General features: G+C 39.0%; 1 protein-coding gene across 2 annotated transcripts in view; it reads right to left on the reverse strand.

Moving 5' to 3' along the window:
* Nucleotides 1-9,501: 9,501 nt before the first annotated feature.
* The window catches only part of SLCO5A1 (solute carrier organic anion transporter family member 5A1), a 67,073-nt gene continuing 62,495 nt past the window's right edge, over nucleotides 9,502-14,079 (reverse strand). For both annotated transcript variants that reach the window (XM_057426170.1, XM_057426171.1), the window contains exons 8-10: nucleotides 13,599-13,840; nucleotides 12,018-12,082; nucleotides 9,502-10,880 (exon numbers count right to left, since the gene is read on the reverse strand). In XM_057426170.1, the coding sequence (XP_057282153.1) occupies nucleotides 10,435-10,880; nucleotides 12,018-12,082; nucleotides 13,599-13,840 (753 nt within the window). In that variant the 3' untranslated portion in view covers nucleotides 9,502-10,434. The remainder of the gene's footprint in view (nucleotides 10,881-12,017; nucleotides 12,083-13,598; nucleotides 13,841-14,079) is intronic.

Consider the following 14,079-nt stretch of genomic DNA (forward strand, 5'->3'; position numbering starts at 1 on the left):
AGAGCAGGCTGAGCCAGCAAGTCTGGGAGGACTTCAAGAACAAAGGCAAGTTGAAGCAAGCATACAGTTACCTCTCAGACCTGTGCAGGGAGTTATCCAGCACCAACCATGTGTCCTCCATTATTTAAAAGTGTACTTTGAAAGCAAGATGCTTTCTTCTCTTTAAATGCTTGGTTAGAGATAAAGAAGGGAATTGTGTAAGTGTGGTCCGCCCATTCATCCTACTTGTCCTTCCTCCTTACACGAGAGCTTAAAGTACTCGCTCAGGAAATGGAAGAAATCACATCTTCCTCAGGTTGAAAATAGTCACCCTTCCTTCTTCCAGGACAGTGCCCAGTCTTCTAGACTATCAGAAGCTTAGTGTCCTATCTATCTTCTAAATCACGTGGGAGCCTTTTTTAAGCTCACTTATGGAAATATAGAGGGGGAAAAAATATAAGAGAGACTTATTCTGCAGCTAAGTGGTACAGCGACCGATGAGCTCTGCACTTTGCTCTCTGGAAATATGCACCAAATATAAACCCAGACCAAATGAAAGAAGCCAGAAGTTGTCTTAAGTAAGTGTTCTAAGCAGTGAGTTGCTATCCTAATACATTTTGGTTTTCTTTCTGTGCAGTACTTGTATTGTAGCTAAGGCATTTGAGTCCATGTACAGCACATGCTGATTGTCAGCCTCTTCCAGGCATTAGGCAGTTGCAGGCTCAGGAAGAAAACAAATGCCTAAATCTGACTTTATAGGCAAATGCTCCTCACAGGAAGCACGCAGAGAGCAGGGAGCAAGAATAGGAGCAGGTGTGTCTATTTTGAAAAGCAGTACGCGGTTACATTCTAAAGAGGGCCTGGAGCTGGAATGGAGTAACTTTAAGGCTTGCACATCTTCGGGTGGTGCCATTGTTATGTAAAATGCTTCTTCTGGGGTTTAAAAGAAAGCAGCAAGTACTGTCCTTACACCCTTGGACTGTGTGAGACATTTTCCGAGACCTACCAACCGAAAGCCCCCAAGAAAAGCCCTCAAAGATAGGCAATGTTTAATTTCCAGAACTTCAAACATGACTTAGTGGTCTTACGGGTAGGTAAATCCTGTTGTTCCTGAGGTGTTAATGTACGCAAACAGAAACCAAAACAAAAAACCTCACACATTTGGATCAGAGCATCAGTCTGGAGTTCAGCCACCTTAGGTTTATGTGGCAGTCAATTGAAGGGTTTTTTCAGAGTGCGGCTCTGAGCATAGACTACCTCCACTGTCTCCACCAAAATCCCTTTAGATGCCTGCAGCTGTCTACATTGGAAGTCATGCAAGCGGCACAGGAGAGCATCTGTGTGCAAAACAGCTGAGAAGGCAATAGCTGCAACAGCCCTGTTCAGGGAGGATCTGCTCAGGAATAGTCTTGAGGTCTGAGCATCCATGGGTGGCTGGTGCCCAATGGGTGTTATGCTGTAATAAAACATCCCTTTTTGGTTTCAGCAAAATCCAATACAGTTTGTGTGCTTTGACACCATTTTTCAGTGAGAACCAATGTGCAGTAAGTGGGGTACAAGCCACAGAGTCACTTCAAAAGCATAACATCCCACCCGAAGGGACACAATCACAGCCTGAGCCCCCTTGGAGCTGCCCTGGGTAATTTTACTCCTGCTCAGGCAGCAGATGTCAGTGCAAAGCAATACAACGGTGCCTCTCCTTGACCTCTGTACTACCCTGCTGTGCTTCCAGACCCTGCCAAGGTAGCTCATTTACTCAGTTTTCAACTAGCAATGATACCTGTGATGTGCTGGAACTATACTGATGATAATTTCATCCACAGCACATTCCTTGGTTTAACAGTTCTAGTCTTAGACACAAGTGACATTCAAGGGGATCTGCAAGATACTTTTTTGTGTGCTTATATGTATTGGAAATTAAAACTGTTAGGACTTACTTTGAACTTAGAAGTCTGAGAGGATCTGAACCCCATGGATTTCTCTATCATTCATGAAAACAGTAGTTCCTCCCTCGTCACATACATTGGCTGAAGCTGCACTGCTGGCTGAGGGCCTGATTCTGATAGGTGCTGTGCACCACCACAGTTTTTGCCTATATTCTAAAACCAAAAGCACTTAGATACTTCCAAAAGGCAAGCCATGTTCTGAATCCAAGCGGATTCAGCTTCCCTGTGGCAGCAAAGTTTTGTTTGGTCATTGCAGGGGTGTGGGGGCTCATAATATTCACAGTACACCAAGAAGTGAGAAAATTTCATAGAAACAAGCTACAGCTCATCCAGCCGTGATGAGCACAGCAGGTCAAAACACTTTGCTATAAAGGCTCAGTAATGAAACATGTCTAGAAAGACACTTTCAACTTCAACCTGCTGTGCTTTTAATCTTGAAAGACATGGCCGCCTTGGGACAGAATTTCCATCCATGGATACACCTATACTTTTAAGTTAAAGTGAGTCCAGAGAGTAGGAAACAGGTATAACACTTACCCACAAACCACATGGAGGTAGTTGGTTGGTGTGGTCCATATCAAGAGCCCACGAGTGAACTAAGCACTTAGCAGTGCGGACATCCAGAGTCCAGTCCTTGGATTCATGTCCTGTTCCCCTTATATTGAGTAGCATAGTTGCACATGGACTTGTACCTTATGTATTTTTTCTAACACTCAATATCTATTTGAAACAAATCTGTATTTTTCAGCATATAACTAGTATCAATCAAATTTAGTGCTAGAGGAAAGAGGAAATGGTGGAATTTTACAGTTTATTTCTGCATGACCAGTACTTAGCTGGGATTCAGTGGTCACTGAATTCAGTGGTAAGATTTGGTTTGTCTGACGACTCATTAAAAGACCAAATACTTCATCACATGATCCATAATGATTGCACTGCTTCCAAAGATCCTTTTTTGCCTCTTGCTTTTTTTTGGTCAGAAATAAAACACAGATGATATGCTATTTTTTATTTCCAAATATCAAGTATTCAAGAGTTTGTTTTGTAAACACATGTTTACAACAGCTGTTGACAACAGATTTCATTAAATGATGTGTTACACAGCTTTAAAATTATTCTAAGCTCTGCCGAGAAATAAATACCAATTAAAAAACCTCATACAGGAGCCTAAAGTATGCAAAAGAAACCGCATAAACCAATTAGTGCCTTTTTACCACAGCACAGCACCCACACACTCATACGGTCAGACATACTCTACAAATTTCCTTAATACTCTACACGTTTGCTTAATAATGAGTTTTTAAAAAAACTAAACAGTTACAGGCAATGTGCCCACTCCATGCTCCTAACATACTACCCAGACCTTTGCTGTTCTGCTTAAATCATTTGGTAGAAGTATGCACTGCAGCCAAGGGCAAAACTCCTGTTTGCTCAACTGGGAAAAAAAGCAGTTTCTTCTTGGAGAAAACCCTTCACTCAAACATGGATCTCACTGATTCCAAATTCACTTGGGTTTTTTGTACCAAAACTCAGTTCCAGATGATTTTGTGAATTTTTTGTTTTGTTTTGAAATTATCCTCTGTGTTTTCAAATACAGGGTTTGCTACAGAGGTAACATTTCTGACCAGTCAGTCAGAGGCGTACCTCTTAGTGCTATTTACAATAGAGATACCTCCTCTGTATGAGCAGTCTAGGCACAGTAACAGAAACTAATTACCTTTTAGAGTTCAATATGGGAAAGAAACTCTTTTTAAACCATAGCTTACTTTAAAGTTGGCCAGGTTTGACCTTTTTCGATTGCTAAAGGTGGAATTTGCTCATATTCTACCCCTCTCTTTTTGGTATTCCATGGAAAAATGTTAGTATTTCAGATCTGAATCCTCAGTTCAATGCTTACTAACAAAAAAAGAATTGCTTACTAATGCTGCTTGGTTAATGGGTCCCAGAATTTATCCTGATGTTTCTTGTAATTACTATAGAATTTATTTTCAGCCTCTGCTTAAGCAAAGCCACTAAATTAAATAACATGCTACAGCAGCATGAATACATCCTACATGAGATTTCTGTGGTCAGCTTTTACCTTAGCTGTTAGCACTAGGCCAAATGCTATACAGCCTCCTGAAATGACTTTCCCACAGAAGAGCTAGGCAGGAATTGGCCCACGAGGAATTACAAACACTGTCTTTGCTGGAGCAGTACAGACTTTAAGAACAAAAACACATGCAGTTGCATCACTGACATGCCTTGAATATGTCATTTAAGTCATAGAGAATACACTGTAAAATACTTCATTACCTAGTAGCACCACAGTGTTGTTAAGTCATTTGTCCAAAGATTATCAAGCTATCTCATACTTCCTTGAGGTGAACAATGTTTTGGATGCTTTTTGTAGCCCTTCATGAATTCCACAGCTTTTCACTTCTTCTGTATCATGAACAAAATGCTTTTACAAGATAACATTGTGACAATTGGTTTGTTAAGACAACACAGTACACACACAGATAATGTAAGTAGAAGAATATGTAGAAGGTAATGTCAGAAGTGTAGAATGAAACCTGAATAAATAGCGTGCTTCATGACACTTGAAACCAAGAAATGTTTGTAGCTACTTTGAACTTGCAGAGCTATCTGCGTTTAAAAGGCTGTATTAAGTCAAATGAAAATAGCTTATCTAAAGGACTGAAGAGGGGGATTGTTAAAAAGTACAGTTATTTACCATAGTGAACATAATGGATATAGCTATAGATAGTATTAGCTGTCCTCCTTAATTTATGTAATATATTCTGTGGAAAGGATAAGAAAAAATTCCTTCCTGATAATCAGGTAGGCTTTCAAACTTTTGGCCACATAATAACATGTATTTGTGATATTCAGTGTAAAGAAGACAAATCATGTGAACCCTGGCCATGCCTAGTGCCCAAGCTGAAAGCTCCACATCTCTACTCTGCAACAGTGTTGCTATGTAACCTTTTTGAATTGTTATTTATAAAATGTTATAAGATAAAAAGAAAGCCCTAATTCTACCACCATAATATCATGTTGACTGTCCACCTTCTAAGCACTCTGAGGGATAAAAACGTCTGTAAAATCAAGTCTGATACGTGAAGAACCTGAATCAAACATATTGATACAGGTTTAACCTACAAGGGGCAAACACTGTCCAAAGCAATACTGATTCAGACTGCAGTCCAGGTAAATCTCTGTCACCAGGTGTTTTAAGCCCCTGGAAGGAAACCACAGCTGGATGGCTTCTGCTAGGGGAACCCCGACACTACAGCATGCAGCATAGCATCTCTTGTGCTGCTATAAAATACACATTATTGAGAAAACAGAAAAATATAGACTTAATTAGGAAATAGTTTGTCTTTGATCTAACAACCAGTAACAAAGTAATAACAACCAGTGAACAGAGTATAAACGCTAAACAAGCACTTGATATGTCTTAGCTCACACACACTTGCTAAAGCACCAGCTTGGTAATGCCCAACCCAAGTTACTGGTCCAATTCTTCAGACTCATCATCGCACTGATGAGACTGAGAATCTGGCTCCAAAACAGAAGTAAGACACTTTGGACTGTTTATCATCAGTTTTATGTCAATATAACACCATGAAGAGTTGTGATATTACACGCACAGGAAGCGTAATAAGGCAGCAATAACCCAGGCATTTGGGGGAAAACCTGCAAGAACAGTACAGGACCTGCTGACCCCTCTCTCAGCCATTCTGAGTTACACTGAGCAGACAGTGCTCTGCTCTGTTTGCGCTGGACACTGAAAATTTGCCATCTGAACCTTTAGTCCAAATTCTGTGAAAGGGCACAATCTAAAGTGTTACTTGAAGCAATTTCATTAGCTTTAAGGTCAGAAAGATGACCTTATTTAATCTATCTCCCCACCTAACACACATTTTCAGCCAGAAACTGAGAAAATAAGAGATTGACAGGAAAAGTTAGAACGTCTCTTTGATCATGTCCACAAAATATTTTAAATTTGAATTCTATTTGAAAATGACGGCTTTCATCCACTGCCAGATACAAAAGTAACCACACATGAATGCCTCCAGGGAGTACTCAAGTGCTACTTTGTGCTGTTCTGGTTATAATGATCACTGAATCCATGGTGAAAAAAACCTCAGCATGGAAATTACTCTTTGGGTACAGGATCTCCTTTTTGAATGAAAATGGGATTCAGTCCAATACTGACATATATGCATTATTTTTAAGTGCACTACTTAAATAATAAGTATATAAACTTACATACATAGTTGAGTGTTCTGCTGAATCAGAGCCATAATGCATGGATAGTTAATGATAAGAATTAATAAGGTATATTTTTTAAAAAAGAAGAATCCATATTTTTCAAAACACTACACTCAGGTGTTTGTAACTAATCTGGGGCTTTTCAAGCTTATAATTCTAATGCCTAGGAGGAGATTTGTGCCCCTTCTTCACTTACAGAACAGCAAGTTCTGAAGATATTCATGTTACTACGTGCACTTTTAAAGGTAGGTTTGTTTAAAGAACAAAATGCTTCCAATTAAATATAAATTGCATGATAATACTCAATGTGTTCCTTGCAGCTCTCACACTGTACTGAAAAGATACAAAATGCCACCACTTACAAATTATACCATATTCTATCCAATATGCTCATGGAGAAGACCAGAGAACAAAACCACAGGGCTTTTGCCTAGAACTAGAAATACAGAGAGTCCAACTCTCCAGGTAATCCAACCTCCAAAAGATCTATGAACCATCTCTGGAGGCTGCTGCACTCATAAGCACCCAAGGAAATGGCTATGCCCTTTCTGAGGTTTTCCCCTTTTTGGGGAAACAAGGATGAATGGGAAGCTTCAGTCAGGTCCATAGGGGGCTACTTCACTCTAAAAGTAGTCCAAGGGGATACTTCTCCTCTCATGTCCCTAACCCTAAATCAGGAATAAGTGGTGTAAATGGAAATCAAGTCTGCTCTTGAGCATTGTGCCTTGGCATGATGGTACTTTGTGGACTTGCAGATAATGACAATATGATTGCTCCATACTATCTCTGGCTGGTTAACTTCAGGTAGGTGACTTGGGTTTGCTACTACCAGTAGCATCCTGTGAGTGTTTGGGTCACCTGCACTACCTTTTCTTGTACTCACTACTATGCAGCCTTTAGTATTTGGTGGTAGAGAGGGAAGGTGACAGAAATTACAGGTGAATGGAATTATATATTCTATGGTCAGAGGATTTCACAACAGGAAGATAGCACGGCTATTTTCACCAGGTGACAGATAAAGTTCCTTTTTTCCTCTTGTGAGTCAGTTTATCACCATACATCAATCATGACTACTGCTAGGCATGCACACAATTTCTCTAGCAACTGTGCTTCTTCCTTCAGCAATGACAACCTCAGAAAATAGTGTTCGTTCAGCAGGTCTCAGCCCACATTTCAGTCAATGTTGACAAGGCTGAAATTGAGTTCTCTAAGAAGTTAATGCACTTCCCCTGAGTGCTGTTACTGGCTTGGTTTAGACTGTTACAGCTTACTCACAATAAAACCTCTTTCAGGAATCAATCAAAAACAGGCTAGAGTTTGGGTTTTCTTTCTTTCAGAGGGTGCTGATTTAATTAAGTGATTTTGTAGAAATATATTCATATTGTCAAAATCATCTATCTCCAAAAACACTAACAAATTTGTTTGAAAAGTAACAAATTACTTTTTGTTTCAAATATGATTTTGAAAGGAAAATTAAAAGGCTATTGAAAGTATGTAAACAAGGCTTTTTTGGTATTTCCAAATTGAACATCTTTCCTTCTACATTCAGTTTCTCAAACATTTAAAAAAAAATAATGTTTTTAGAAGCTGAATTGTCACTATTTCCTAAAAAAACAGGTGGCCACCATTCCAACAAGCTTTGAATTCCCCTGAAATCAGCTCAGAAGCAGCAGCAGTTGCAGATGTGTCACTTCTATCACTCTCATTCTTTGCCATCAGCGTCAGCTCCTGACAATCCTACAAGACTAATCTTCTCTCCTTTGTTATTTACATGGAAAAGAAGCACATACAAGGCATGAAATAAAATAGATCAGGATAGATGATTCATCTCCAGCCTTTTACAATTTCCTGTATGTCGTTTCTGAGGTATTTGAGAAGATTGTTGTTCTTCATCTCACCCCAGGATGATTAAAATGGGCAAGTGATTAAAAGGGATAGGTGATGGGCTGCAATTACGTTTTGTCCTACTACTTTGCCTCGATTTTTGCAATGGCAGGAAATTCCTGGTGCAAGAAGCATTTGAGACTAGAAAAAAATGGGAATATTTTTATCACCTATTCTGACCTCCTATGGCAAAAAGAAATATACCAAATACATTTGAGCGAAGGAAATTTATTTCTCAGGCTGAGAAGTATAGAAAGTAACATCTCAGGTGGCACATGCTGACTGAGGATGTATTGTATCTGGTGGCTGCACAAGAGAAAAAAATTCTCAGGCTTGATCCCAGAAAGCTATGAATATGTACTTAAGAGGAGGAGGTGATTATAACAATATTCCTCTATGTTGTAGTTTGGGGTAGAAGCATCTGAGTTTGCAGACAGAGTGAGTGGAAATTATTCCAAGCTATATAAATGGACTGAGATACTCCGAAATAAGCAGCTACTGTTTCAAGCAAGGAAAACAGCCCCATGGGTAGTCCCATGTGCCAGTCAAAAAGAGCCATGGGATTAGGAAAGGCAGTCAGCAAAGGAGGAGAGGGAAATCTGCTTTTCCCAAGACAACTCAATGGATGCCAAGGAGAATATTGCCTTTCATTTCAAGAACTTGGTTCCACGTAACATTTGATCAACTTGCAATTAAAAATTAAACCAGGAATAACTGTTCAAAAATACGCAGAAGTTCTGCTCTTTTCTATTTATTTTCATGCAAGCTCTCTACATGGCAAAAACCAAACCTGACTATCAATGAGTCTTCTTCAAAGAGTGCTTTTAACTTCCTAAACTTCTGAGACTTTCCCTGCAGGGCAAACTACAACTTTAATTTCCTACGGTCCACCTGAAATTGTTCTCTGCCCTTTGAGACATCATTAGTACATCATGTGCATGCCACTACAAAGCCTCCAGGGCAAGAAATGAAATGCCAAGTACATTTCATTAGAAAGTCTCAGCACCTCCTGGGCAGAAAGCACACTACAGTAATTAGGAATATGCAAAGGCCACATCACACCCTGTGGGTCCACACTTGTAGACAATTTCTATTGTTAGCTCTTCCCATGGAAGGGCAAAGGAGACATGACTCGCCCTTTGCCTTCACAGAAGCTTTTAATGAAGCTGCAAAAAGGAAAGGTGTCCACTTGTTGGACAAACCATTCAACTAGGACCTCCAGGCCTGTCCTGCCATGCTCATACCAGGCACCACAATGGGCAGGCTGCTCGAAGTCACTTAAAGGCTCTCTGCTCACTCCCACAGCAGGGCAGCAAGCGATGACAGCCCGAACCCCATGCCATCACAGGCTGCAAGGGGTCTGATGCATCCCAGGTGGCCAGTCGAACATGAAATGAGGCCCTTAGCTCTCCTAAAGATTTGTTCACTGAAGCACAGACAAGTTCTTCTTATCAAGCTATACCCGGTTATTTTCTTCTTCAGGAAAAGTATGGATCTGATGCTAGTAATAGCTCCCCAGATAACACGACAGAAATATGCACATATCTGCTCTGGTATGTGTGTGTGATTCCTACATCTTAATGTTATTATAAATTAATACTGAAGTTTTTTACTCCAAGCATTATATTTTCCTAGCCTGTGTACTTTGTGAAGAATGACTACATTGAAAATTAATGCACATTTTGACAGGATAAAAATATTATGACTCAACTTTTGCAAATGTTACCTGATACACAACTTTTGTATGGCTTAACATGTTAGTAACAGTACTTTAAACCTTATGTTCTTTTAAAATTTAATGCTTATGTCTGAAAGTAGCCCCTTTCAGTTCAGTTGCAGTAATATTTTTAAAAGCAAACTTTAAACTCAATTTGCTGCACATACAATTGTCCAAATAAGTTGCATAGTTTAAACAAGTTCAGTTGTGCTTTGTAGCAGAACTCACAGTAATTCCTCATCTCTTAAAAATACAATTTGTGGATATGAAGTTGACGAAACTTTTAAGCGCTTTTGTGACGTCTAGACATTAATGATATGAGTTTTTGTCACTCTTTCACTGACTTCTATTGTCCACAGTACCTCACCCTTACACTGATATTAGATCAGAGCATGGACATTTAATGGACACATCTGAAATAATTACAAACAGAATTTTTAAAACTCCATTGTTGGGAGGGGAGAAATAAGAGCTTAGGTTGGTATGAGGTATCCAGCCCTCAGGAATATACTATGGTTGTTTGCATTAAGCTTTGTTGGTTTTATCACATGTTACATCTAGGTTAAAAATAGAAGGCACAGGTGTTTTACAAGGCGCCATAAGTAAGTCAACCAACAAAACTAAAGACTACATTACCAAGCCAGGGGTCTATATCTCAGCAGTGACTTCTTCCAATGTATTTTCATACGAGGAGTTTATTGCTTCTGAAAAAGGGCCAGGGTATGTCTGTGCTACACAATTCATTCGTTGTGCCACACTGATGTCCCCTCGGGAGCTGAAGGTAGGGCAGGATCTAGTCCGTGCATAGTTTTGTTGGGGTCCAGTTTGGCCAACCATCTCACTCACAGTGTTCACCGGTGAAGCCCTCCATCTCTGTCTCTGAAGCTGCTCTTCTTTACACTTAATGGAATACCAGGCCAGGAAAATAAAAAAGAATCCTACAAACTTGAGAGCAGCTGCCAGTCCAAAGTAGACAAAACGAAACGAGGTGACATCGTATTCCCAACAAGATCCTTGTATGCCACAATCCTGTTGCCAAAGCATGCACGTGGTGTCAATAACAGCCCCAAAATAAATTGGAGTGGGAATGTAAGCTGAAAGAAAATAGCAACAGAAATAATGTGTTAGCATATAGTGGAAGGCTTCTAAAGGAACTATTTGCCTTAGCTGAACAGTGTAGGTTAATAATTTTTGAGATTTCTATATCACTGTTCTCACATGAAGTGTAGGATACGGAAAACTGGTCAACCAATCTTCCGACCAACACTACATATCCTATACATGAAATGAACCACAAATGGGAGAGAAGCAACCTGCTGTCCACAAACACCTCTTCTTGAGTTATGTGTCCCCCAAAAGAAAATCCAATAATGCTCTCAGGAAATAAAAGGCAGAAAAGGAACAAAATACAACACTGTCTTCAGAGCATTCCTTGCTGAACATCCATTGACCATGAGCTAGGAAAGGGCTGAGGTTGCTGCTTTAGGTTAGAAGAAAAAGTCCCAATGACTACAAAATGTCTTAATTGTTATAAATTTTTCTTTCAAATCAATCTTCTACAGAAATAGACTTTTCTAAGATTGCTAAAAATGCAGCCAACCCACTGAAGGTTCATGCTTTCTCCAGAAACACAACACCCTTAAGTCCAAAATGCCCTTCCTCAAAAGAAACTTCCAGATGCGATTATACAGGCTTTTCCTCTTGTTCTCTTAGAAGAGTCCTTGCTTGCTCTAGTCATATGCTTTGTAGTAGATGAACCCACAGTGCTCTTTTCAGTGTTTCTTTATAGAAGTTCAATAGCTTGAAAGAAACTACTTCAGTGGAAAAGACTTTTAACATGTACTCTTTTTGATTTGAAACATTTGAAATTAGACACTAAGCAATAATTGCTTCTTATTTAAAAAATGCAAAAAAGCTATTGTTCTTGCTAAAAGCAATAAGAATTGGTTTCTAAAAAAAAAAAATCCTTAGAAAATTTAGTAAGAATTTTTAAATTAAATTTGAAACTGTAAAAATATCTATGGGACAAAAATGTTCCAGAAAGTCAGTAATAGATAAAAAAAATAAATGCATTATTAGCTACAATATTTTTAGAAGCTAGTAATTTTAAGTTCCTAATAAAATTAGTCAGACAATTATTTGCAGATTTATGGAATTTTAGTATTTTTCTGGTACATTTAAGCTGAATACAGGGAACCTTTATTGAAATGCTGAATAATTGTAAAACTTACCAAGAGTTCGTAATAAAACAAACTGCATTCCTAGTGCAAAGGGCCGCTCCCCATCTTCTACAGACCTAGCAGGCAAAATGAAAACTCCTCTGAAGAAACAGTCATAACAGATAATCATTGTGGGATGTCCTATGTTTTTTCTGAGCTATAAAAAGATCCTTGTTTAAATTTAGCTTTAAATATTCCATTTAGCTTTAAATATTGTTAACTCTTATAGCTAGGAAAAAAATGCTGCCAACTCCTCCTGTTCCTGTTTAATCAAAATCTCAGTCACGCCTTTTAACCTTTCTTTACTTGCGTAAAGCCTGACAAATTTGATTCAAACCCATTAAGGAAATTTAGAGAATCCAACCAAAATGTTTATGGCTTCTCATTATAATTTCCTATTATTTCATATAATGCCTTCCTTTACTTTCTTAATTTTTTTTAGAAAAATTAGACTTAATGGAGAATTAACTTGCTGAAAGCTGGACTCAGCTTCTGAATGCAACAGATCTCTGTGCAGCATTAAGTGCTTCAGAGTTGCTTTAGGAAAAATATTGGTAGAAACATCCAAACAGTCTCTTTGAACACTGTTCCTTTTCAGTACAAGTAATATGAGATTTCTTCCATTGGTTTCCAAGGGAAAATGTCAACCTTTCAAAAGACCAGATACAAAGTAATGATATACCACAATGCAATTACAGCTTTAGTAAACCACAAATTTTCTTCTAATTAAAAAATATTTTTAAATCTTAACCTAAAGGTCTGAAATTAACGTTAGGCAGTTTCTAATGACATTGAAATATAAGGTAAAAACACACAAGGGGGTGCAGCTGTAAAATCAAAGTTTTGAAGTCAAGCACTCACTCAGAAACTGAGAAATCAGAGAACCAACTCGGGTCACAGAACTTGGACCGAAGCACTGTGCACAATATGTAGTCTGAGGCAGTGGGTGTCACTGTTCATGTGTGGGGGCCATCTTTTTTTTCTCTGAACATTACAAAATCCTGCTGGATATGTCCATTATGCACCTCTCTATTGTTAGACTTAGTGCAACATTAATGTTCATTGACCGTAGTTTAGTTCTGTGTAATGTCAGCATAACGACAATGGTTTTATAATAATTATTGTACAGGTGGAAAACCCGGAATCAGAAGGAATAAAGTCAGAAGTCTCTGAATTATGACAGTGCTGTGCACATGGTAGTTGAACTAAGGCTGCACAAGCAACTGGAAGTCTGATGTGCCCACTCCTGATAATTTTAGGTACTAACTTTTTTTATTTGTACTTGAAAATCCAAACCATTGCTTTAAGAAGGTTGAAAGCTTCTTCAGGAGTAATTATTTTTTTACCTGATGTTTTTACTCGTTGTCTCTTTATAGTGGCTGAAATTTGCTGGGCACTGCATGTTTCCTAAAGTGGATTATCCTGTTACATATTCTAAATACAAGCAAGTTCCACCCTATCCTTGTCAGCCCTATTCTATTCACTTCTTAATGATACATAAGCTTGAAGGAGTTTGGCTGCACTGCCCCAGCCTCTTCTGACATAAGCAGGTGATAGCAGGCACAGCAAAAAAAAACATAACCGAGTTCTCACCTGAGTGTCACTATGATTGCTGATGGCTGGGCACATGCTGTTATGAGGGTAACAATGAAGAGAAATATTAGGAACGGGATAAGCGTGTTGCAGGTTCGATCACACTTCCCAGAAACAGCATAGCCGTTCTCATTCAGGTAGGTTTTGACAATGACCAGCCGGAGCTGACTACGCTGGCCCACCGTGGGTGGAGTGATCACCTGGCGACTCTGGACACAGGCACATTCTGTGTAATTTCTTACCTGGGGAGAGTGAAAAGAACATCTCCACATTAAAAACCCATGCAAGAAAGACACTGCGCAGAGACATGGTATGACAGTCCCATGGTACCCCCCAATCTTTTATCTCTAGCATCATTACCACAAGTACAAGTGAAGTTACCATCCAAGTATTTTTAAAGCTGGACAGGACTCTCCATAATGAGATTGCACTTCCATTGTTTCATTTAGGCTTTATAAAAAAAAAAAATAAAAAAAAGTCT

The sequence above is a fragment of the Pezoporus wallicus genome, unplaced genomic scaffold (assembly GCF_028554395.1).
Source record: "Pezoporus wallicus isolate ANWC-B61680 ecotype Strahan unplaced genomic scaffold, APGP_CSIRO_Pwel_v1 contig_4131, whole genome shotgun sequence".
NCBI lineage: Eukaryota > Metazoa > Chordata > Aves > Psittaciformes > Psittacidae > Pezoporus > Pezoporus wallicus.